The sequence below is a fragment of the Alligator mississippiensis genome, chromosome 4, assembly GCF_030867095.1.
Source record: "Alligator mississippiensis isolate rAllMis1 chromosome 4, rAllMis1, whole genome shotgun sequence".
Taxonomy (NCBI): Eukaryota; Metazoa; Chordata; order Crocodylia; family Alligatoridae; genus Alligator; species Alligator mississippiensis.
The window spans coordinates 48,806,256-48,828,873 of NC_081827.1; the positions used below are offsets into that span (position 1 = coordinate 48,806,256).

The 22,618-nt window shown below is 45.3% G+C and overlaps 1 protein-coding gene across 2 annotated transcripts in view; it reads left to right on the plus strand.

Annotated features, from left to right (window-relative positions):
• Positions 1 to 3,495: 3,495 nt before the first annotated feature.
• Positions 3,496 to 22,618, plus strand: part of ASZ1 (ankyrin repeat, SAM and basic leucine zipper domain containing 1) — a 55,549-nt gene continuing 36,426 nt past the window's right edge. For both annotated transcript variants that reach the window (XM_014601022.3, XM_019491419.2), the window contains exons 1-3: positions 3,496 to 3,687; positions 9,869 to 9,968; positions 18,991 to 19,113. In XM_014601022.3, the coding sequence (XP_014456508.2) occupies positions 3,565 to 3,687; positions 9,869 to 9,968; positions 18,991 to 19,113 (346 nt within the window). In that variant the 5' untranslated portion in view covers positions 3,496 to 3,564. The remainder of the gene's footprint in view (positions 3,688 to 9,868; positions 9,969 to 18,990; positions 19,114 to 22,618) is intronic.

The following is a 22,618-nucleotide window of genomic DNA, read 5'->3' on the forward strand; positions in this document are numbered from 1 at the left end:
ATCTCAAGGCATCCTGGTTGAAAATCACTGCTCTAGGGCAATGCTCTGTACATCATGACCTCTCACCCACTCCCAACACTCTATTTAGATTATAAATTCTTCTGAGTGAGGAATTCTCGGCAACTCTGTTTGTACAGTGGACAGCACAATGGATTTCCATTCTTCACTGGCCACAGTATACTTAATAATAACAAATAACTTGGTAAATAAGCAGTTATTCAATATTTGATTTTTATCCCATGAAATGTGTCACCCAAACTATTTACTGCATACAATTCAAGTTCCTTCTGTGCATTTCAAAATGTTCTTACCAGAGTGTGAGTAGAGCTGGTCAACATTTTTTCATTGGAACAATTTTCTGTGGGAAAATTCTAATTTTGCTGAAATTATACCCATATAATTTGAATGAACGGGTAACAATAGTAGGCCAAGTATGAGGGACAAGTCCTAAAAGGTAATATAAAGCATCTGGTCCAAACCATTGCATTAATTTCTCCTTACCTCCTTCAACTGAGTCTTAAAATACTATATTTACCCAAATCCAAGAATACTTCAAAGTTAAGATGACCACCCCCCCCCCCATAATTAGACTCTATGCTTGTACAATTATTTATTTAATTTTCCATATCTAGAATCTAGTTATTGGAGGGTCATTTTCAAGTGAAAGCCAGAGCTGCGACTGAGGGTAGGAGGCAGCAGGAGGTAGCTGCAGTTCTATCCCTATGCCTGGGTCAGGGATGGAGCCAGAGCTACAGCAGCCGCCTGTCCCCACCCTCCCCCCTTGCACCTAATTCCAAGACAAGAGGCTTTTTCCCCCATGTTGAATGGGGACAGAAACCTCATCTTGGCTGTGAGCAAATATAATAGATGGTAGAAATTTGTTTTGGCAGGATTATTTTTTTGTAGAAACAGCAAAAGCTGCAACTTTTGACCTCAAAGTGACTTGTCAAATATATGGTCCAAAAATAGAGTGTCCAGCTTCTAAAATTTCACACACCATTCTTTATCATGGACAGTCATGGATTTCTCCTTAAACCCAATCCTAAAAATAGCTCATCCTCCCTGGTCTTCTTTTGGTTTTTTTGAGTTTCATTACAAAAAAAATCAGCTATATGCAAACAATCAGCTTGGAAGATTTCTAAATCCCAATTGTTTTGGCTGAAAAGTTACAACTAGCTAAAAATAGGGTCTAGTAATGGAAGGTGTCATGGGACCTTAACTGCTGGTGTCACTACTTGTCCTGCCTATAATAAAGTAATGTGCACAGTTACATCATTTATAATTTGTACTGTCACAGGCCGGCTAGGCGCTGTGAGTGTATCAGCCGTTAGGCTGCCGGGTTCGGGATAGAGGAGGCGCGTCGGGAGTGAAGTAAAGGCAAATTTACTTATAGCTTAGCATACAACAGTTAACAAAAAGGTTAACGTGACAAACAGATAGTACAGTAATAAAGAGCTAATAGTGAATAATAACAACAGATAGACAGAATGACAAAGAGTTCCCACATGGGGTTGGCAACTTATTGGCAGTCCCTCTATGCCAGGTGCGCGCCAAGTTGTTCCAGCGAAGTCAGGCGTCCCTGATCAACGCTGTCCGAGGGGTCACCGGGAAGCTCCCTTGGTCAGGATCCGGTCCTCGCTCACACTGGGAGTCCGGGGTCCAGGCTTGGTACAGCAATGGTCCTTCTGTCCCATCCTTCAAACTGGTCACTTGACATGCACATTCCTTTATGCCTTATTTTATGCTAATCTGTTGGCTGTCTCCTGGGCCACTGCAGTGGGAAGGGTCCTGGTGTGCCCAGGGCCGGGAGACAGCTGCCACTGCAGAGCTCTCTCAGCTCTGTGCACATAGGGGCAAGCCCTGTGCCCCGTGGAGCTTGCCTGTGCAGCTGGGGGCTGGGCTGCCTTCCCCCTCTCTCCCTCCACCCAGGGAAATCCTGTGCCCAGCCTGTGGAGAGCTGGGAGCTGAGCAGCTGTCAGGACACCTCCTGGTGTTGGACCTGACCAGGAGTAAATTTGGTTATCTACACATGTGCATGTAATATCTACTGCGCAGTTAGTTTACTACCTGTATTTATTGGTAGTAGCTAACTGCACAATAGACTAATTTACTGTGTAGTAAACTGTGTGAACATGTAGACAGTGACACTTTACTGTGCAGTAGATACACCCTTTTTGTGGAAAGCCTAGGGATTATAGTTCCTAACTTGTTTTGTATATATAGTTTAATCTAATGAAGGTTAAAGGAAATACTGACATATTAGTCTTCTATATAATAGCAGATCAAAATTTAGCACAGTATACATAGTTTGCTGTGCCAGCTACCTTGCTCAGCTCTACCAGTGTTGCACAGTTACTGGCCCAAAGATGACCTCACTATTGGACCTCTCCTAAACTACACATTGTTGTTGTAAAAGGTATGCAATGGAAGTCTAAGGAAAAAAAAGCCAACCTAATTCTCCTGGATTTTAAATCGGAACTTGCAATCAGATGCCTTGAAAGGAAGGCCAGTGCATGAACCCATGGCCCTACCAAAGCATCCCTAAGCAAAGTAATTTAGTGTCTCTTTAGCTATGGTTTTACACTGGCTACTGCTTTTTAAACCATGCTAATCACGGTCACCTTGTCGTCTCCCCCTTGATGTCTTATGGGGCCTCCAGCCTGGATCGAGGTCTCTAAGAAAGTCTTGTAGCTGAGCTTCATGGTGAAAATGTAATAAACAGTATATTGAATGAATGTCAGAGGCACCTAGAACAAAGAGCAAGTACATAATCAAAGAAAAGCAAATAACATACTCAGGATGTTTGATCACTCTCCACCTCCCAAAAATACAACGATAATGGGACTCCACTTCCCCCATACTTTGTTCGCTGTGTAACAGCACTTGAAAGCAAGGACTTGGTTTCACATTTGTGTGTGAAAGCTTAGCTGGGGTGGGAATGCAAATAACCATCCTAGCACTAATGCTGGTGACTTAGCAGCATTCGGCTCTGTACAACCTGTGTGTGGCTTGGACGAGGCCCAGCAAACCAAGGAGCTGTACTTGACCCTGGTGCTGAGGAAACACGATCCCACATCCCATTCTTACCAGGCCAACACATCTTCCAGCTACTGAGTCCCAATCCTGACAGCAGAGGCATCTAAAAGGGCCGGATTAACCCTTTAGTGGACCCTAGGCAAACAAACTGAGGGGCCCCTACTTTTTCCGCTCAATAATGATATGTAAAATAGCTGGGATTTTGGTTGTAGCAGCCCTCTCTACCTTGCTCGCTTGGGCACCTATCGAGGACATGCACACAGCAGGGCACCGATGAGCTCTTGCGCAGTGTCGAGGGGGCACAGTCACCACGTGACCCCGAGGCGCGGACGCGGGGCCCGAACCTGCCGACGATCCCCTCCCCCGCGCCAGGCCTGACACGCTACCCGGGGCGGGGCTTCGCCGCGCCCAGCCACGTGACCCACCCCTCGTACGTCACCCACCTGCGAGCCACGTGATCCGCCCTCGGCCACGTGATCCGCCCTCGCCCTTCGCCTACCTAGAGGTAGTGCGAAGCGCTGGAAGCACATGCGCAGTGCCGCTGAGGTCATGGCGCGCGTGTCGCGCTCGCTGGCGGCGCCGGGTGGCTGCAGCGACAGCGACAGCGACGAAGACTGCTGGTTCCTCGGGCTCGGCCACGACGCGCCGCAGGTGGGGGCGGGCCGGGCCCTGCTGGCGGCCGCGTCCTGCTCTGGTGCTGCTGCGCGGGGCTGTGGCGGGCCCCGGCGGGGAGGGGTGGGCAGAGGGAAGCGGCTGTCGCGCAGCCGGGCCGCGGTGACCCCTGGGGCTGCGGGGGGAGCCGCCAGCAGCTGCCTCCTGGAGGGGCTCTTGCAGGAAAGGGACATCTGTGAATGTGGTGCCTGGCAGCTGGGGGCGCCGGCTCTGAGCCACAGCCGCCCGGGCCTTCCTTACGTCAGGGGTGCGCACGATGCAGCCCACGGCCCCGCACAGCCCTGGAGACAGCGTGGGTCGTGGCCCGTGTAGCCACCCCCGGTGCACCCAGCAGCACTGGCTGCTTCCAGCTGCTGCTGGACCCGGCTCCGGCCTTGCTGCATGGGGAGCCCCGGCCTGCCCGTCAGCCCCACGTGCGCCATCAGGGGCGCTGGACAGAGCGGGCTGGTGGTCTTCATGGAGACAGGCCTGGCCTCTGTGTTGGCAGGACACGCTTGACTGTAGCAGGGTGCGGGGCCGGGGGGCAGCAGCTGGGTATGAAGCTGGCCTGGCTCCGTGGGGTCCCCCAAAGCACGGGCCCCTGGGATAGTTGCTCCAATTCGTCCCCCTAGGGACAGCCCTGCTGGGTGGATGGGGTGGGGAGGCAGGGGGGCGGGGAATGAGGTCTGGGAGCAGAACGGCTGGGGGCAGGGGGTGGGCACCAGGGCCGGGGCCAGGATTGCAGGGCAGAGCCGCAGTCAGTTGCCTGGACATCCCTGCAGTGGGCACTGCTTCTGCAGGCAGGGGTGCACCAGGAACAAATCATGGCTCTGCCCTGAGCCCTAGCCCTGTGTGTCTCCACCCCACAATCCCTGCCTTGGCCCTGCCCCCATGTCCTGCTTCCAGATGCCGCTCCTCACCTGCCTGCAGTCCCATCCTGACCCCTGACTGAGCACACCCTGCCCGTGGGGGTCCAGTCTCCATGGAGACCTGGGGCTAGGATAACGGGGGGGTGACAGCACAGGACAGGGACCTGGGGCAGAGTTACTTAGGGAGGTTTGGTGAGCTGTTGTGGACCGCGGGCAGGGATGACTTGGTATGGCAAGGAGGTGGGGAAAAAAACCCTTGGTCAGACTCAGTTCACTCTTCCTTTCAGCATCCAATTTCTGCTGCCATGTGATACAGACTTATATGTTACTTTTAAGGGATTGTGCCCACCAGAGGCCGCTGAGAAAGTGACAACTCATTTCTTGAGGGAAAAGAAAGGCAAAACGGATGCTAGTGATGGTCAAAGGTTCAGAATGAGTGCCTGTGGGTGCGTCTACACATGCGCTTTACTGTAGTTGGCTAATTACCTCTGCAGTAAAGCATCACTTTCTACATGTGCGCAAATATTCGGGTGCAGTAAATTCATTAACTCTGCTGTAGGATAGTACTATCAGGGGTGGTGCTATCCTATGGCAGAGTAATTACATGTGCTGAAATGCATGCATAGACAGAGAGGGGTGGGGCTGGCTGGGTCACAAGGGTGCTAAAGTACAGGGGCTGCCAGCCGCCTAGCCCCACACTTAAGCTCCCTCTTGCTTTGCTGCCCAACATCGCCACCCAGAGCCTGGGGCTGACCCCCTGGGTCCTCTGCCAGCCTGTGGCTGTTCCGCCTCAGCTCAAACTACTGTGGCTGCGGGCGCACATGCAGAAGCTGTGCCCAGGAGCAACAGACTCCAACACAAACTGCATCAGAGTTTATTGTGTTGCTTTAATACCACATGTAGATGCGCCCACTGTGACAGGCCTTTTGATCTGCCATTCTGGAACGTGGGCCAAAGCTCACCAAGTAGAGTTAAGCCGCCCTTAGTAATGGGGGCCACTAAGAACACATCACTTATTGCTTGGGACAGCTCAAAGCCAAAATGGGGGTGGGACTGAAGGTCATAGGTTCAAAATGAGTCCACCAAGGTGTCTCGGACGGCCAGAGCCGACTCGAGGTGATTTAGTAGTTAATCGTTCGTTGGGCGGGCTGGTGAATAGAGAGGCAGACAAAGCTTAATGGTTGCAAAACTTTACTTACGCTGCTTGTAGCTGCGATGCAGACGGTCTGGTCGTTTGAACAACTATGTGAGTTGTTCCAGCTGGCAGGGCTCAGGCCAGCTCATCCGTCCACAAATCAAGCCGGCGGGGAAGGGTACATCGAGGATTGCGCTCGGCGACGGGGAGAAGAATCAATAGGTGATCAGTCTATCGATCAGCTCAGCCGCAAATCAGATCTCTTTTAGAAGCACTCTGCAGTGTGCTCAAAGTTCTCCGACTTGGGCGGAAGTTGCACGAAATTTTAAACGGCTAGCAAGCCAATTACTAGCCGCCACGTAGGAATAATTTAGAACTGGCCAATAGCGGGACACAAATTTGCATTCGAATGGCGGGAACTCTCTTGCACCGGGGTTTTTCTGCTGCAACAGAAAACCTTTGCTGTGCAAGAGACTCTCATGTGGCTGGAAAATTCCATCGTGCTGAGGCACCAAAATCACTGGGTTGTGACACGAGGAAGAATGGTGGAAGAATGTGCAGTGCACTCCGGACAATGCCCACTGGCCCTTGAATGTCTACATGATAGGCCTGTTTCCCACCTCGAGGGGTGTGGGTCCATGCACACTAAGTAAGCTATTGGCCTCTCTCAGATGGGAAAGCTACAGAAAAGGTGAAAATTGATTACTGGGGACAAATAATAAAAAAAAAAAAAAATAGGGACAGGGGTGCTGGTCAAAGGTTCATAACAAGGGTGCCAAGGGGAGACAGCAGAGCACACTGCCCATCACTCACTGGCCCTCGAATGCCGGTATGACAGGACTTATAACATATCAGGGCAGAACATGAGCCCAGGTGCCCACCAAGGAAATTATAAGCCCCCCCTTAATACTGGGGGCCACTGATGATGTGCTATAGATTACTTGGGACGAATAATAATGAAAACAGGGACAGGAGTGGAGGTCAAAGGTTTATAACAAGTGCTAAGGGGGACACCGAGCAGAGCACACTGGACAGCGTCTACTGGCCCTCAAATGCCTGTGACAGGACTTTTAACACGTCAGAGGATTTCATGGACCCAGGCATGCCAAGGAAGCTATAAGCCACCATTAGTATTGGGGGCTACTAGTGATGTGCTGCAGATTATTTGGGACAAATAATAATGAAAACAGGGACAGGAGTGGAGGTCAGAGGTTCATAACAAATGCCAAGGAGGGACACCGAGCACAGCACACCGGACAATGCCTATTGGCCCTCCAATGCCTGTGTGATGAGCAAGATGAACCTATGGTGTGACCCTGTAAATGGTAGTTCTTATGTAATGGTCTGAAACTTTCCAGCCAGGAAGGGAGCGGGTGTTCCCTGACTGAAATATTTCCTTTATGAAACATTTCCAAGTGTGTTCCACTTGGAGAAGTTTCAATTGTTACTTGTGCCCATACCCCTCATCCACAGCTAGGAACATGCCAGTAAATTCTCCTGAGAGTGAGCCCTTATTATCATGCGGTAGGCTTCTGGTAATGTACCTCTATTTTGAAGGTATTAAGTGTGCCATGCCTAGCTGCAGTGGTCCCTGGTGTTCTGTTGACATGGTGCAGTTATGGTCATTGAGGCTGTCTAATGCCAACTAAAATGTGTTGATTAATCATGATCAGGTTGAAGAGAAGTCAAAGATGATCCTAGTAACGTCCTTAATTTGCATGAAAGTCTTCAAGTGGTGGAGCTCAGCATGAAATGCATAATGAGAGCACCTGGAGCTCTTTGTGGCCTCCAAACACAACTGCTGAAATATAATATGCAGTAGTAATACAAAAGTAAAGTTGCTTCAGGTTGGGCACATCACTTCTTTTAGTTTTAGACATACTTCTTTTAAAATGTGCTCCATGAAAACTTGGTATAATTGAATAAATACATTGACAACAAGCATGTGCTACCTGAGTATTAACTAAATCAAGCCACAGAACCTGTTAGAGTTATTTAAGGATCTGGCCCCTGAATTTGTTGAAGTATTTAAAACACTTCCATAGGCGCAAGGGGAGTATTTTTATTTCTGTTCATTCAAACAGTTCTGCCCAACCATTAGTTCAGAGGTGGTTAACTAGCTGGACTTGGCTCTCCTTCTTGTTCTCTTTCTCCTTCTTTAACATCAGTTCTAAAATCTTTAAGGAAATCAGCATCTGATGAAGTGAATGTGGTTCACAAAAGCTTGTGTGCGTGCACTCTTTCCCTGTCTCAGTCTATAAAGGTGCATATCTCCCACACCTTCTGACTAACTTTTGTTTATCAGAACATGTTTTGATTTAAAACTGATTTAACAACTGTGTATCTGGCATGGTTAAAGTAAATTAATTTCACTAATAAATGATTTTTTAATTCCAGTTTCCATCCAAATGCAGTTTGAAATAAATGATCAGTAAATCATTTGGTAAAGAAAAAAAATGCCATTGATCATTTTTTTGACAAAGTAATAATTTTAATTAATATGTGTTAAGTAAAATTGTTGCTTAAATACATGTGGACAGGTACTTTTTGGTAATCCTGAGGAAAGTGGTATAATATGATACAAACCAGGCATATCTACACGTCGCTGTAAAGCAATGTTGCTACGGTGCCATGCTTTAGTACCTCCAAAAGGAAGTACTAAAGCACGGCACAGTACGGGTAGTTACTGTGCCACGTGCATGGTGTACTGGTAGATTTCAGTGCTACATTGCCATAGTGGCATGCAATACCTGGGAAGCGTGCTGCTACAGCGATGTAGCTGATGATCATGTGTAGACACACGTGATCGCTACATTGCTGTAGCGCACCATACAGCAGCATAGCTCGCCACCGTAGGGCTACGTGTAGATGTGCCCGATGGGAATTGGTAAATGACTAAAAAGTACAAATGTAAAACAAGATGAATATTAATTATATATATCAACCTTAAATTAATTCTTTTTACTTGTTGATTAAAATGGGTGATTGAAATCAGTGAGATTTTTTTTTTTTTTTAAATGAATCCAGCCTGAATTACCTCTGAATATGGTGAGAATACTACTGGAGTATTGTGTCCATGCAATAGAAAAGATGGTGAATATTGGAAAGGGTTCAGAAAAGAATTTAACAAAGATTTGATGCCTTGAAAGCATGCTTCTCAATGAAGGAATTAAGGAGCTCAATCTGTTTATTTTATTGACATGAAGATTACAAGGTCTTTTGGCCGTACTGTATAAATACTTACATAAGTAGAAATCATTTGATAGAAGGCTCTTTAGGCTAGTAGATATTATGCAGCTGCAATTGGAGTTGGAAACAGAATACAAACTTTTAAAGTATTGGAATTGATGATGAAAACATTTTATTAAGGGATGTGATAGTATTCATCTTTTCCCTGAGGTTTTTAAATCAAGGTTGCATTTCCTTTTAGAGATGTACTCAAGTTTATGACAGTTTATTAAGCTTGTAGCAGGAATTAGCAAATTTTGCAAAGGGATAGGTTTGGGGGCCTTAGGGTTCCTAACATCTGTAAGGTTTAACCAGTGTTAGAAAACTGGGAAAGATGAAGTCTATGACACATCCTATATATTGTGACTAGAAAGAAAGAAATATTAATGATTTCTCTTACCCTTAATAGTCCATCAGTAATAGATGCACGTATACGTATAACCAAGTACTGCTTCTGTTATATTCGTGCATCCAGCGAGGTCTTGATTCTGTGCATGCAGATATTACTCAGAACTTAATCTGAAGATGAGAGACTTGCACAAATAGTTCTGCTATTGTAAATATTATAAATTGTTTCTGTGCAAGCAAGAAACAAACTACTTTTGCTATGTTCTATGTAGTTAATAACATTTTAATTTTTAAATAATATAGTGTAATATGATTAAATACACTTGGAGCAGATTTGCTGAATAATAAAATGCCATTCTGTAGTTCTTCTTCTTTTCTCTTTATAATTTTGACCCTTGCATTTCCTTATCAGTATATTTTAGCAGAAACTAAACTAATTCTGGTAACAATTCAGACCAAGATTTGGGGAAAAAACATTTATTTTTATTGTACTTCCTTCCCTCCGCTTGCCTTTAAAGTATATTAAAAATTGAATTAAAAAACTATCATAATGTGTATCATGAAGTAACCTAGTTCTTTTTTCATTTCCATCCCTATTTAGACATTTAATGACACATTGCAGATAAAAGACAAGGAAGAAATATTAAAGAAAGCATTGACTTCTGGGAATGTGTCCTTAGTTGAAGAGCTCTTAAACTCAGGTGAGGAAAATGGTTTGTAAAACTTGATCTTACTGAGTTTGGCAAAAGATTTGAAATGAGACTTTCTTTCTCATGTCAGTATACTATATCACTAAGTCTTTTGTATTACAGGAGCGCTGTTGTAAAACAGGATAAACAATATTTATTCAAAATAGTTAGAAAATTACTATTTTACCAGTGGTTCAGCATCCAATATTCTACAAATTCATACAGTTCATAGATGGGCAAAAACAATCATAAGCAGAGTAACAAGTCAGGAGTAATTTCTGATGCCATTAGGAATAGAATACATTTATGTAGTTTCTATATTGTCAGTTTCAAGATCTTCAGCTTTGGTCGAAGAGATTGTGTTTGTGCTCTAAGGCCATTGCAATCCTTGACATCAATAAGACAACCCTGGAGAAATTACATTTAATGCAAATATTCATTTTATTTGGAAGTTAAACTGGTGAAGTGATGGAGGATTAGGCTATTTTATTAGAATAAAAATAGCTTCCATAAATTTTTGAAGGCTGATCTATAATTTTTGGGTAGGAGGAACATTAAGATAATTTTTTTAAATGCTACAAAAACTTGGGCTACTAAAAGACTTGACTCCATTTCTTCTGTCCTGAGAACATTTGCTTGGGGGTGTGCACTATTTTAGTGTCCTAGACATCATGAGGTTTTCAAACTAATGGTTGTACAGCAGTAGTTAGCTCTGTTAGTGTGAAGTCAGGGACATTAATTGGAAACATTAATTTAGCTAGTTCCACCACAGTCAGCAAATCCATAACCTGTGTAGAGAATATCTCTTTCTTTCTTGCCAAAAAATTAGGTCCTGTAGGTATTTCAGATATAGAAATTTCTCTTGTCTTATTTCAGCCATGTTTAGAGAAACAAGAAGCAGTAATTTTTGTTTTGAGGAGCTTTATTACAAGCCCTTTTCTAGTTTACGTGTACAGGTTTCCCTCGATTTATGCAAGTTCTTTATGTGCGAATATGCTCTTATGCAATGAGCATATATAGACCCATAATTCGTTATATGTGAGGTAAATTCACTCTTCTGTGATCAGCATAGACACCCCCCCCCACACCCTGCCCAAGCAGGTAAGTCTGTGAGGGGAGGGGAAAGGGCTGTGGCCCCATTCACCCCAGCTGCAGCTGCCCTGGGAGCAGCCAGCACCAGCTGCCTGCAGCCACTGGGCTGCACCGTGCTTCGCCTGTCGCCCCTGTGCCTGGGCTTCACTTCTCCGCACTTACCTTTGCTCCTGGGCTCGCTGTGTCCTAGTGCAGGCAGCTGGTGTTGACTGCTTCTGTGGCCAGCACGGCCTAGGGTGACTGCGAACAACCAGAGCCCCAGGTGGGGCAGGGCACAGCACTCAGCAGCCCCGGCTGAAGCGGCCCTAGGAGTGGCCAACACCAGCTGCCTATAGGCACTGAGCTACACCATGCCCCAAACCCCACGGGGCTCTGCCTGTCCCCACTCACCCCAGCTCCTGCTGCAGCAGCCCCGGTGGGAGCCAGTGCCAGCTGCCTGTAGCCACTGGGCTGCACCGTGCCCTGGTGCAGGCAGCTAGAGGGTAAGAGCCTGTGCTTTACAGCTCCAGTGGCATTCTGGCGGGCATTCATACCAGCCAGGAGAGTTTAAAAAGCCAGGTCCACCATAAAAATGTTTATGGCGTTACAAAGGCCAATCATACAGGCATCCATGCCTTTTATTACCCTGCAAATTCCCCAAATTTTTTGGCTCCAGCAAAGATGATGATAGTTTCTGAAACGTTATTGAAGCAGGTGCCTCCTAGGACTTGAGGGGCCTGATATTTTGCTCCCTGGGAATTCCCATGGAGGATCAGGCTCCTGATGCCCTGGGAGCATCTGCTTGGATTTCCCCACATGCAAAGATATGCCTCAGGGATTCTCCAAGATGCATCATTGTAAGCAGGAAACACAACAACTGTTCTTCAGATTGGGTTGCTGTCCCATGCAGGACAATGGGCAATGTGTCGTACCCAATGAAGCAGTTCAGTTGTGGTGGACACATCATGCTACATTTTATTTGGTGTTGTCTGTTTATACCCATAGAGGTACCTACGCCAAATGCCCTCTAGGACAGGGATGTGTTTTTATGTCTAAATAGGCACCTGTTTCTGACCTGCTTACTGTGTGGGAGTTGCGAGGAGTGAGATAGGTACAGACATTTGCCTGAAGGAGAAAAGTTGCTTAGCTTATAGTTACTGCAGTACTTTGACCTGGGTTGTCTATATGTATTTCACAGTATGTTCTCCTTCCCTTCCTCACTTCTAAGTCTTAATTATTAGTGAAAGAGCTAAAAGGTATTTTACTCATTTCTGCCTTTTTAAGCTCTTAATATATGGGGTAAGAGCACTCAGTGCGGTGGCATAAATCAGTGGTCATTGTCAACAAGTTAGAGGTCAGAAGCTTTTGGCCATGTGCACAGCAAAGACAAAGTGAAAAGTGTAAATAAATGAAGACAACACATCTCTGAGAACCACTTTTACTCTATAGTAGAGTAGTTACGTGCATAGTAGATGTGTCTACATGAGATGCTTAATGCCCATTGGATTAATTCTACTACTCCAGGGATTTTCCACCTTTTCTAACAAGTGCACCACTTCTGGTGACAGTAGACGGGGGTGAGGGGTGGGGTGTTTGCACAGTGCCGCTGCTGCCGTCACCCACTACCCCATACCGCCGCCATGCACTGTTTTCCCATGTCCAGTCGCATGTGTGGCTCTGTGGACAGCTGACTGGCCTCGCACCTGGCTAATTGTACACTGCCTGTGAGCAGCCCACGGAGCCGCATATGTGACCGGCCGTGGGAAAATGGCGTGGGGTGGTGGGTGGCAGTGCGGGGTGGTGGCTGCCCCATGCGAGCCCGCCTGCCCCGTGTCTGGCCAACTGGGTGGCCCCTGTGCAGCCTGCAGAGGGGTACTGCTGCTCCCACCCCCTGGCCCTGAGAGGTGGTGGTGCAGGGTGGTTCATGGTGGCGTGGGGTGGGGTGGGGGGGGCAGTGGCGGCCACTGCATGTGAGCCTCCCTGCCCCACGTCTATCCACGGAGAGGCGCCATTGCCCTCGCCTCCCCCACCGCCCGCACGTAACCCCTATAACCTTTCCGAGTACCCGTAGGGGTACATGTACCCCCAGTTGACAACCCCTGTACTACGCATTAGCGCAGCTGGCAAAAACTGTGCTAACGTGCAGTCAGTTAGTCAAGTGGGTAGGGACCTACTGAATTCTTGGCAGAAGTGGGGTGCACTATGGCTCCTTTAATCTTGCAGGTTCCCCCATGCCCTCCCACCGCTGATTGGTGGAAGGGCTCCACTTCTGGCTCGCTACTGATCAGCAGGAAACCGAAAAATGCAGTTTTAAATATGGTGCCATATTTGCCTCCTGCCGCTCATTGATGATGGGCCCCAGACAGCCCTGCTATTTGCTGCTGACTGGAAGGGAGACAAAAATGGTGCCATGTTTAAAACTGCGGTTTTAGCTTCCCTGCTAATCAGGAGGGAGCTGCACCGTTCTCTGCTAAACAGTAGTGGGGGGGCGGGGAGAAGGGACAAGGGGCAAGGTGCACATGGGGGAACATGCATGATTAAAGGAGCTGCCTTTAATCTACTCTACTTCCTCCATTAATTTGGTAGGTCCCTACCAATGAGCATTAAGCGTCACAAAAAGCATTCTGTGCTAATTCGCAGTAGCACCAATTACGATGCATTAAGTTAGTACCTGTTATTAAAGGTACTAAAGTTAATGCTCGGTAATTACAGTGCATTAAAGAACGTGTAGACATGCCCAGTAAATTAGTTTTGTGCACAGCTTCATTGTTCCAAATCCTTTTGAACCAGTGCTTTGCTTAGTTGTCTTATTTCAGGTAGATATTACAGAGGATACAAGTCTTGAGGAAGAATTTGAAGGGAATCGAGGGTTTTGTGTCTGAGCAGAGATTAATTTAAATGAAATGATTGAATGGGGGTCCAAGAAAGATTGTCAATGGAGCAGAGGGTAGAAGGCACTTCATATGTTGCCTTTCCCAACAGAGGCTCAGGACAGCTTACAACAGAATACACTAATTCAAGGAAAAATGTTTGTACAAATCTCATTTCCATTTTGAAATGTAATTAAGTGCTTTCGGAAAACGTTATTGCATCTATTTCTACATGGTATACAGGCACATGGAAGTCTATAAGGAGGCATATCTGGAAAAAGTAGAAAAAGGCTAACAGATGTCTGTAACTTGTAACATGATTTTCTTGTGCGTTCTTTAAGACAACGAGCAAACAACCAACTCAGTACAACTCATATAGCTTGACAGAGGAAAAAATAACATTTTTAGGTTTGAGTAAACCTATGACTAATTATTTGGGCAATAAGCCACCTTTGTCATGCTGTACTGGCTGTTCTTAAACATATTTATATGCACTAAACTTCCTTTTTGTCCTCATTACCCTGGAAAGTTAAATTGCTTCATCTTCCTTAATCAGCAGTAGTCTCCCATGGGTATGTTACAGTAAATAGAGATGGAATTAACTAAATAAATTATATTTTACTATAGGCTCTTCATGTAAAAACACTTCTATCTACTACAACAGGAAAATAGTAATTTAAAGACTATTCTGCAGCTGTGTCCTTGTTTTCTACATCCTGTACAGACACACAAGCTCTGCACCATTGGACTTTGAATATTTTCATTGACTTCCCTAAATTTTCTCAGCTTGGAAATAACATTTTTGAGGAATTCTTTTCGTTCATTTTATTCTTAATTTTTTTCTAAGAGGTACTTTTAACATAGTTTATCATCTGAAGAGATCTTGCAGCTACTGGCAACAATATTTGCGAAGTCATGAACAACAGGTGAGAAGCCAGGAGTACTTTAAACAGGTGAACATAATTCCCACTTTTAGAGGAGGAGGACCCGGGAAATTATACATGGATCAGCCCAGCTTCAATAAATAGGAACTTACTAGAGCAAATATAAAAGACAATTTATAAACACCCAGAGAATCGAGATCACTAGCAGCAAACTTGTATTGTTTAAAAACAAATAAGATCAGACTGACTTGATTTCCTTCTTTGAAAGGGTAACTAGTCTGGTGGGTGAGGGAAATGCAGTGGACTTGATTGGATTTTAGTGAAGATTTTGATAAGTCCCACATGATGTTCTTAGATGTAAACTAGAGAATTGTGGGCTAGATACAATTGCTTGCAGTTTTTCAGTCAATTATGTATGCACCTAAAATCAGAGACTATTAATGGATCAGTTTCAGAATGGCAGGAGGTTTTAGGTGGGGTTCCACCATTGGCCATTGTGAGTCTGGAGTATAACATTTTTATTAATGATTTCGATGGAGGAATGGAACTCAGATGCCACAAAATGAGAAGGGATTGCAACTGTTCGGGAGTATAGAATGAGTATTCAAAAGAGTCATAGAGTGGAAAATGTTTTCATAAAGTGGCTGAAGAGGCATTTCTCTGGGCTAATATAAGAATATTGCATCCTGTATTTGTGCTGGGGGTTGGGTTAGATGGCATTTGAATTTCCTTCCAAACCTGTGATTCCTGTGATCTTGAGTAGAGCTCATCTTCTGTTAGCTTTTCTTCCTGCACACACATAAGAATTTACTAAACAGAAATGCCTCTCTGGTACCAGATAGCAGATGAAGAGAGACCTGGCCTGACAAGAGCTTATTTCTACTTGGCAACATGATTCTTGTCAGGCCAGGCCTCTCTTGGTCTGCTATCTGCTACCATGTAAACTAGTACAGCCTGATCCATGGATGGGTTGTCAGTGACTAAACCAGCACCCCTACCTGGGCTAGCCTGGGTGAGGATGGTGTATTGATACCCAGCAGGACTAAAAACAAGACCTGTCAAAAGGTGATGAGCTCCCTGTGAGCCAACAGTCATCTGTACCTGGAGAGGAGATGAGCACTGCCAGGTCACTCTACCCGAAGAACCACCAGCAATGCAGAGCAACTCAACTAACTTAGAAGGGTTATTATATCACAGGGGCAGGCAATTATTTTGGCTGGAGGGCTGCTTAACAAATTTTGGTGAGCTGTTGAGGGCTGCAAGGATAGTCCCACCCCTGGTAGCCATCTTGGGACTGGAAGTCCCACCCTTGACTTTTGCCACCAGAAGTCCCTCCCTTTGCCCTGGAAGTACTCCTTTTGGGAGGGAGGGTTCTACCATCTTGAAACCAGGGAAAAAAACCAAATTGTATACTAAAAAAAAATCAAACATCTACTATAACTTACTTTAATTTTATTTAAAAAATATTTTTGCCCTGATGTATGCGTTTCCATAGTGTATCTATAGGCAATTGCATCATAACTCAAAATACAGTCTTACGCTTGTATATTGTGTGTGTGGGGGGGGGTAAGAGGTATATGTGGTGGGGGGAGTAGGTGCGCAGGGTGCATGTGCGCAGTGTGGGTATGGTGTGGGGGTGTGTGAAGGGGTATGGGCGTGGGGTATGTGGTTGCGTTGGGGGCTGTGGGAGGCTGTGGGTGTGTATGGGATTGTGGGGGGGTGGGAGTATGTGGGGGGAGGGACTGTGGGAGGGTGTGGATGTGTTTGGGAGTATGGTGGAAGTTGGGTGTGTGTGTGGAAGGAGGTGGTCCTCGGAGTCCCTGGAGCGTGCTAGTCCCTGGATCTGCATGTGGTGGCAGAGAGTGGGGCCAGCCCTGCCTGGCCCCATAGTGCACAACTCCCCATGCTCCCACCCCAGTCCCTGGCCACAGGTGGGAGTTGTGTGCGGGGCCAGCGCAAGGTCCTGGCTGCACGTGGAGGCAGCATGTGGAGCCAGCCCACATGGCCCAGTAACACTCCCTCCTGAGTTCCCAGCCACACATGCTGGCAGGTGTGAAGCCAGCCCCACCAGGCCCCATAGCACGCAGCTCCTGTACTCCCACCCCAGTCCTTGGCTGCATGTGGTGGCTGGGTGCATAGCTAGCACCACCCAGCCCCATAACATGCAGCTCTCGTGCAAGTCCCTGACCACGAGTGGTGGCAGCGTGTAGGGCTAGCCCAGCCCACCCTATAGTGCTCCCACCCGAGTCCCCAGCTGCATGTGGTGGCAGGTTGCGGAGCCAGCCCCACTTGGCCCCATAGCTGCAGCTCCTGCAATCCCACTCAAGTCCCCAGCTGCACGTGGTGGCAGCATGAGAGGCCAGCCTGACTGAACCCCATGGTGCACAGCTCCCTACCCTCTGTCCCAGCGTGAGTCCCTGGCTCTGACCCAGTGGGGCTCTTACCTGCAGTTCCAGGCCTGCAGGCAGGGAGGCTAGAAATAACTATGGGGTGGCCAGCAAAAGCCTCTTGCCAAACAGAGGCTTCTTGTCTCTAGTACCCTAACTCAGGGCTGGGGCAGGTCACGCCCAGCTGGGGTGGGGAGTTGGTTGCTTAGCAACCAAAGCCACACCTCCTTCAAAGATGCGCTGGCTTGCAGAATGGCAGCCCGGGGCCATGACTTATGGAGCGGCCCCACAAGCCAGATGGAATTGCCTGCCAGGCCAGATATGGCTCACGGGTCATATCTTGCCCACCCCTTTTATAGCATCTAACATACCACAATGGTTGTAGCAGTCTTGGGACTGACTTCACTTGACTTGACTAATAGATACTTAACAGCCAGTTAGAAGGCCTGGCCTGTGCTTTACTTTGATGCCTTGCAGGATCATATCTTAAAAACTACTGGAGTTTGGTCAGTCTTGTTTTATGGGGCAAAATTCAAAGAGTGAAAATCCTATGCAAATTATACCTTTTGGAGAAGCCGACTTAGAGTTGGGTAAGTCTGACCATCAGTCTGTACAGAAGTCACCTTCCCCATTAAGATTTAGTTTTCTGCCCTCTTCCCTCCCAAAACATCTCAGGTCAGATACTGTTTCACTTATTAGGCATCTGAGTTGATCTGTTCTGCCTTGTCGGAGTTCCTGAAAACATTGATGTGATATGGGTGGGCCCTCCTCTTTGTCACTTTTCCTGTCTTAGAGTAAAGGCTGAAATGAAAGCACATTACAAAAGTAGGTGCATTAATGATTTTTCAGGAGCTCAAGGAGTTTGGAATAAGTTAATAGTAATAATGAATGAAGGATTTAGATGTGTAAGTGCCAACTAAATGCTTAATAAGTAGAATAGGATCTGGCCCTCAGTTGTGCTGAATGCTAAAGCAGTTTCTGCTAGAAAGGTAAGGCAAATTAGCAGGCAGAGGGAAGGGCAAGGGAAGGGTTCTGAAGTATAAAAACCATAGGTTGCCTATACATGTGCTCATTCATGTTTTAATTAGAAGGTGTTGGAGCCGACTCATCATCATGTCTATTAAGCGTCTGTGCATTTTAAAATGGCTGCAGGAGCACTTTTGCTAAACCTCATCAAATGAGGTTTAGCTAGAGAGTCCTGTCTCCATTTTTAAATGTGCAGGGACTTAATAGATGTGACGATGAAGTGTTTTAATTAGAGTGGCTCTCCAGGAACCTTTCTAATTAAAATGCCTTCCTCCCACCCCCTGAGAACATGTATGGGCTGCCATAGTGCAGGTGGGCTTACTTGAGCACTGCAATTTTTCTGGATGGGCAAACCTCCAAACGGGCCAGTTTATAGCACCAGGACCAAAACTTGCTTCTTCTGTTGGAACATTGCTGCAGTTTTTATGACAACTATAGAGCTGATTTCTGCTTAAGGGATTATTTGACTGCAGTAGTGTTTTGTCTTAGCTCTCTAAAATGTATCTGTCTTTCTCACTTCTGTCTTTGAATCGTGTTTGAAAAGCTATAATGCTTAATATCTTGGGTTAAGAATCAGGCTTCTTGATACTTAGTTTTGGAATTTGTTTCTATAGAGTTCCAAGTAGAGATGTACTGAAGAAGATAGAAATATGGAATAAAATATTTTCTTTCTCTCTCTAAGGCTAAATACAAACATATTTGCAGAAGCTGTTACAAGTTTATTCTTACTCTGTCTATTGGAGTGAGTTTTATAAAGTATGTTTTTACCTTCAATATATTTTCACTGTTTTTGCAGGTGTGAGTGTAGATATTAGTTTTCAGTTTGGATGGACTCCCCTTATGTATGCTGCTAGTGTTGCTAATGTGGAACTAGTGCGTATCCTACTCGACAGAGGTGCTAATGCAAGCTTTGAGAAGGGTAAGATTAACAAATGCAATTCTACCTCTCACCAATATATGTTATCCTGTTTGTCTTTTATTAAGTATACAGGGGAGAAGGGTCACAAGTAAAGTAGACTAGATCTCAAACTTGGCTCTGTAATCAGGAGAAGGTAATCAGATTGTAGAAGGCTGTAAAATAGTCTGCCCCCTCCATCACTCTGAAACTGAAAAAAAATCTGTTGACATTGGATTTACGTGTTGTACTCAACTAGTTCTAAAGTAAAACACAAGTTTAATTGTATTCTTAGAACTGTGCTGACCTCATTTACTGCCTTTGTGATCCTTAAGAAATAGAGCAAAGAAAATATTTGTCCAAAATTGCAGCATGTGGCTGTATAATTGTATAAATTCATAGATTCATAGATGCTAGGGTCGGAAGGGACCTCAATAGATCATCGAGTCCGACCCCCTGCATAGGCAGGAAAGAGTGCTGGGTCTAGATGACCCCAGCTAGATGGATATCCAGCCTCCTCTTGAAGACCCCCAGGGTAGGGGAGAGCACCACCTCCCTTGGGAGCCCATTCCAGACCTTGGCCACTCTAACTGTGAAGAAGTACTTCCTAATGTCTAGTTTAAACCTGCTCTCTGCCAGCTTGTGGCCATTATTTCTTGTAACCCCCGGGGGCGCCTTGGTGAATAAAACCTCACCAATTCCCTTCTGTGCCCCCATGATGAACTTATAGGCAGCCACAAGGTCGCCTCTCAACCTTCTCTTGCGGAGGCTGAAGAGGTCCAGGTGCCCCAGTCTCTCCTCATAGGGCTTGGCCTACAAGCCCCTAACCATACGAGTGGCCCTTCTCTGGACCCTCTCCAGGTTATCCACATCTCTCTTGAAGTGTGGTGCCCAAAATTGCATGCAGTATTCCAACTGCAGTCTGACCAGCACCCAATAGAGGGGAAGTATCACCTCTTTGGATCTGTTCGTCATGCATCTGCTGATGCACAATAAAGTGCCATTGGCTTTTCTGATGTCTTTGTCACACTGACAACTCATGTTCATCTTGGAGTCCACTAGGACTCCAAGATCCCTTTCCGCTTCCGTTCCACCCAGCAGGTCATTTCCTAGGCAGTAGGTATGCTGGACATTTTTCCTCCCTAGGTGCAGCACTTTGCATTTCTCCTTGTTGAATTGCATTCTGTTGTTTTCTGTCCATTTGTCCAACCTGTCCAGGTCTGCTTGTAGTTGTTCCCTGCCCTCCCGCGTGTCTACTTCTCCCCACAGTTTTGTGTCATCCGCAAACTTGGACAGAGTACAGTTCACTCCCTCGTCCAAGTCACTGATGAAGACATTGAAGAGTATCGGTCCTAGGACCGAGCCTGCGGGACTCCACTGCCCACACCCTTCCAGGTCGATACCGACCCATGATCTGCTACCCTATAAATGAATGTGCATTAATTATGTTTTCAATGCCCTAAAACTGCAGTACATTATCATCAAATAATTCTAAACACATAAAAGAGCCATAGTCAAATTTTAAATTTTTTAACTTCAGATTTTAACATAATTTCAAACATTATGTCTGACCATGATATCCCATCTCAACTTCTTAGGTTGTAGGAACTTATATTTTTCTTATATTTTTCTCCCCACCACCCTTCCTTTTCCTATGTAGAAGATTTACCCAACCCAACCCTAACCAATACAACAACTGATTTTTACCATGTAGAGAAACTAACTACATAATCCACTTGAGTGCAGAGAATAATCTCTTTAAAAAATCCAGCAACAACAACAGCAAAAACACAAGGGATTAAATATCTGAATTTTGTTTAAAATAATTTAAATAGCAACTCGTCTTTTATTCCTTGTATGTTCTCACTCTGCAACTAACTAGATTGCCTAGTATACTGCGTTTTTTGTCTTACAGTGGCTCCTAATATCACCCTTTTATTCTTATTTCATAGCCCTCCTCCAGTCATTACATGAAGTCTTCTTTCGGCTGTTTAGCTTAGCCTGTCTGCTTCTTTTAGACCTGAGAAAAGACGCATGATGCCCAAACATTTATCCAACAGCTGTGGTCTACTTATGCAATGACTAGTGACCTAGTAAATTTCTCTCTGCCTGTGAAATGGCTGCCCAGGCCCTCATTCTGCCCATGAAATCAGGGGGAAGCCCCCAAGAATTATGCAGGTCCCTAGCTATGAAGCAAAGTTGCAGCTGTGACAGAAACTACCTGTTTTTTGTTACAAGTAGTATCTATGACTAGGAGGCAAGGATTTTTATGCTATCTTTTACTGGACCAACTGTATAGTTGGGGCAGCTGTTGGTCTACAAAAGCCCAAACATTTATCCATAGCCTACAAAGGCTGTGCTTCTCTAAACAAGTTAGTGTATGAGGTTAAGCCACTCTGCCCTGTCTGTTGCTTCATTAGTAAGTGTACCTTTGCTGCAAAAATGAGTCCCTTGTCACACTCTATGAAGGCTGTTAACGGTTCATTTGGGATACCACATATTCTCTTATTTTATGTGAAATCTGTGTGAGAGTCATAACACAAAACATTGAAAGTCTGGTGTCTTCAAGTCTCTTGCAAATAGATTTTTTTCTCTGTAGCGAAGGATTTTTGTGGGTGATACCTTAAGGCTATCCCAAACATGTAGTTGGTCCAGTAAAAGATATCACCCACAAAAATCCTTGCCTCTTCATGCTTCCTGGCAGTGGCAGATTAAGATTTATTGGAGCCCTGGGCAAACAGAAAATTGGAGGCCCCCTGCACACCACAATAAACATAAATGTATCAAAAAGCATTAATAAATAGATCCATTAAATAGTTACATATTGCATTAATAAATAAAGCACAATATGCAGTGTCAAAATTAAATACCCAATTTTGCCACACAAAACTGAATACAGTACTGCCTTAGATGCATGGGATCGCCATAAATGTATAATAACATGAAAGGAAAGATGTTTTAGTTTAGTGGTCATGTAGACTCTTGTTTGACTTTTTTAAAATACACATTTTACATTGTACATGCACTACAGTAAACTACTACAAGAAAAATACAGGCCATACCTATAGCCTCAAGTATGAGTCTAAGAATACCGTTAGCGATTCTTGCAATTAAAATAAATCAGTAGGCATACACAATACATCCCAATTTTTTTTTAATCTTTCCTGAAACATTAAACATGTGTTAAACTTCATATACTGTAAAGCTCTCTTTTACCCATTGCATCTATGTTTTAATTCTATCATTGCATAATTATGTACCCAAAACGTAGAGAGATATTGATATATATAATGTGTCTCTATATAGATTTGTATACACACACAATATCTTTCTATATATATAATGTATCTCTGAACACAGACAGATCTATATCTAATCACCCCCTGGAAGAGCTGACACTTCCCCACACAAGCTGCCATCACTGTCAGCAGCCTTATTTGGAGTCGATAACTGCAGGAAGCATCCCCAGGGCAGCAGGATTCCCTTTCTTCGCTCCCCAAAGCAGCCCTTGGCAGTGGGACTAAAGCAC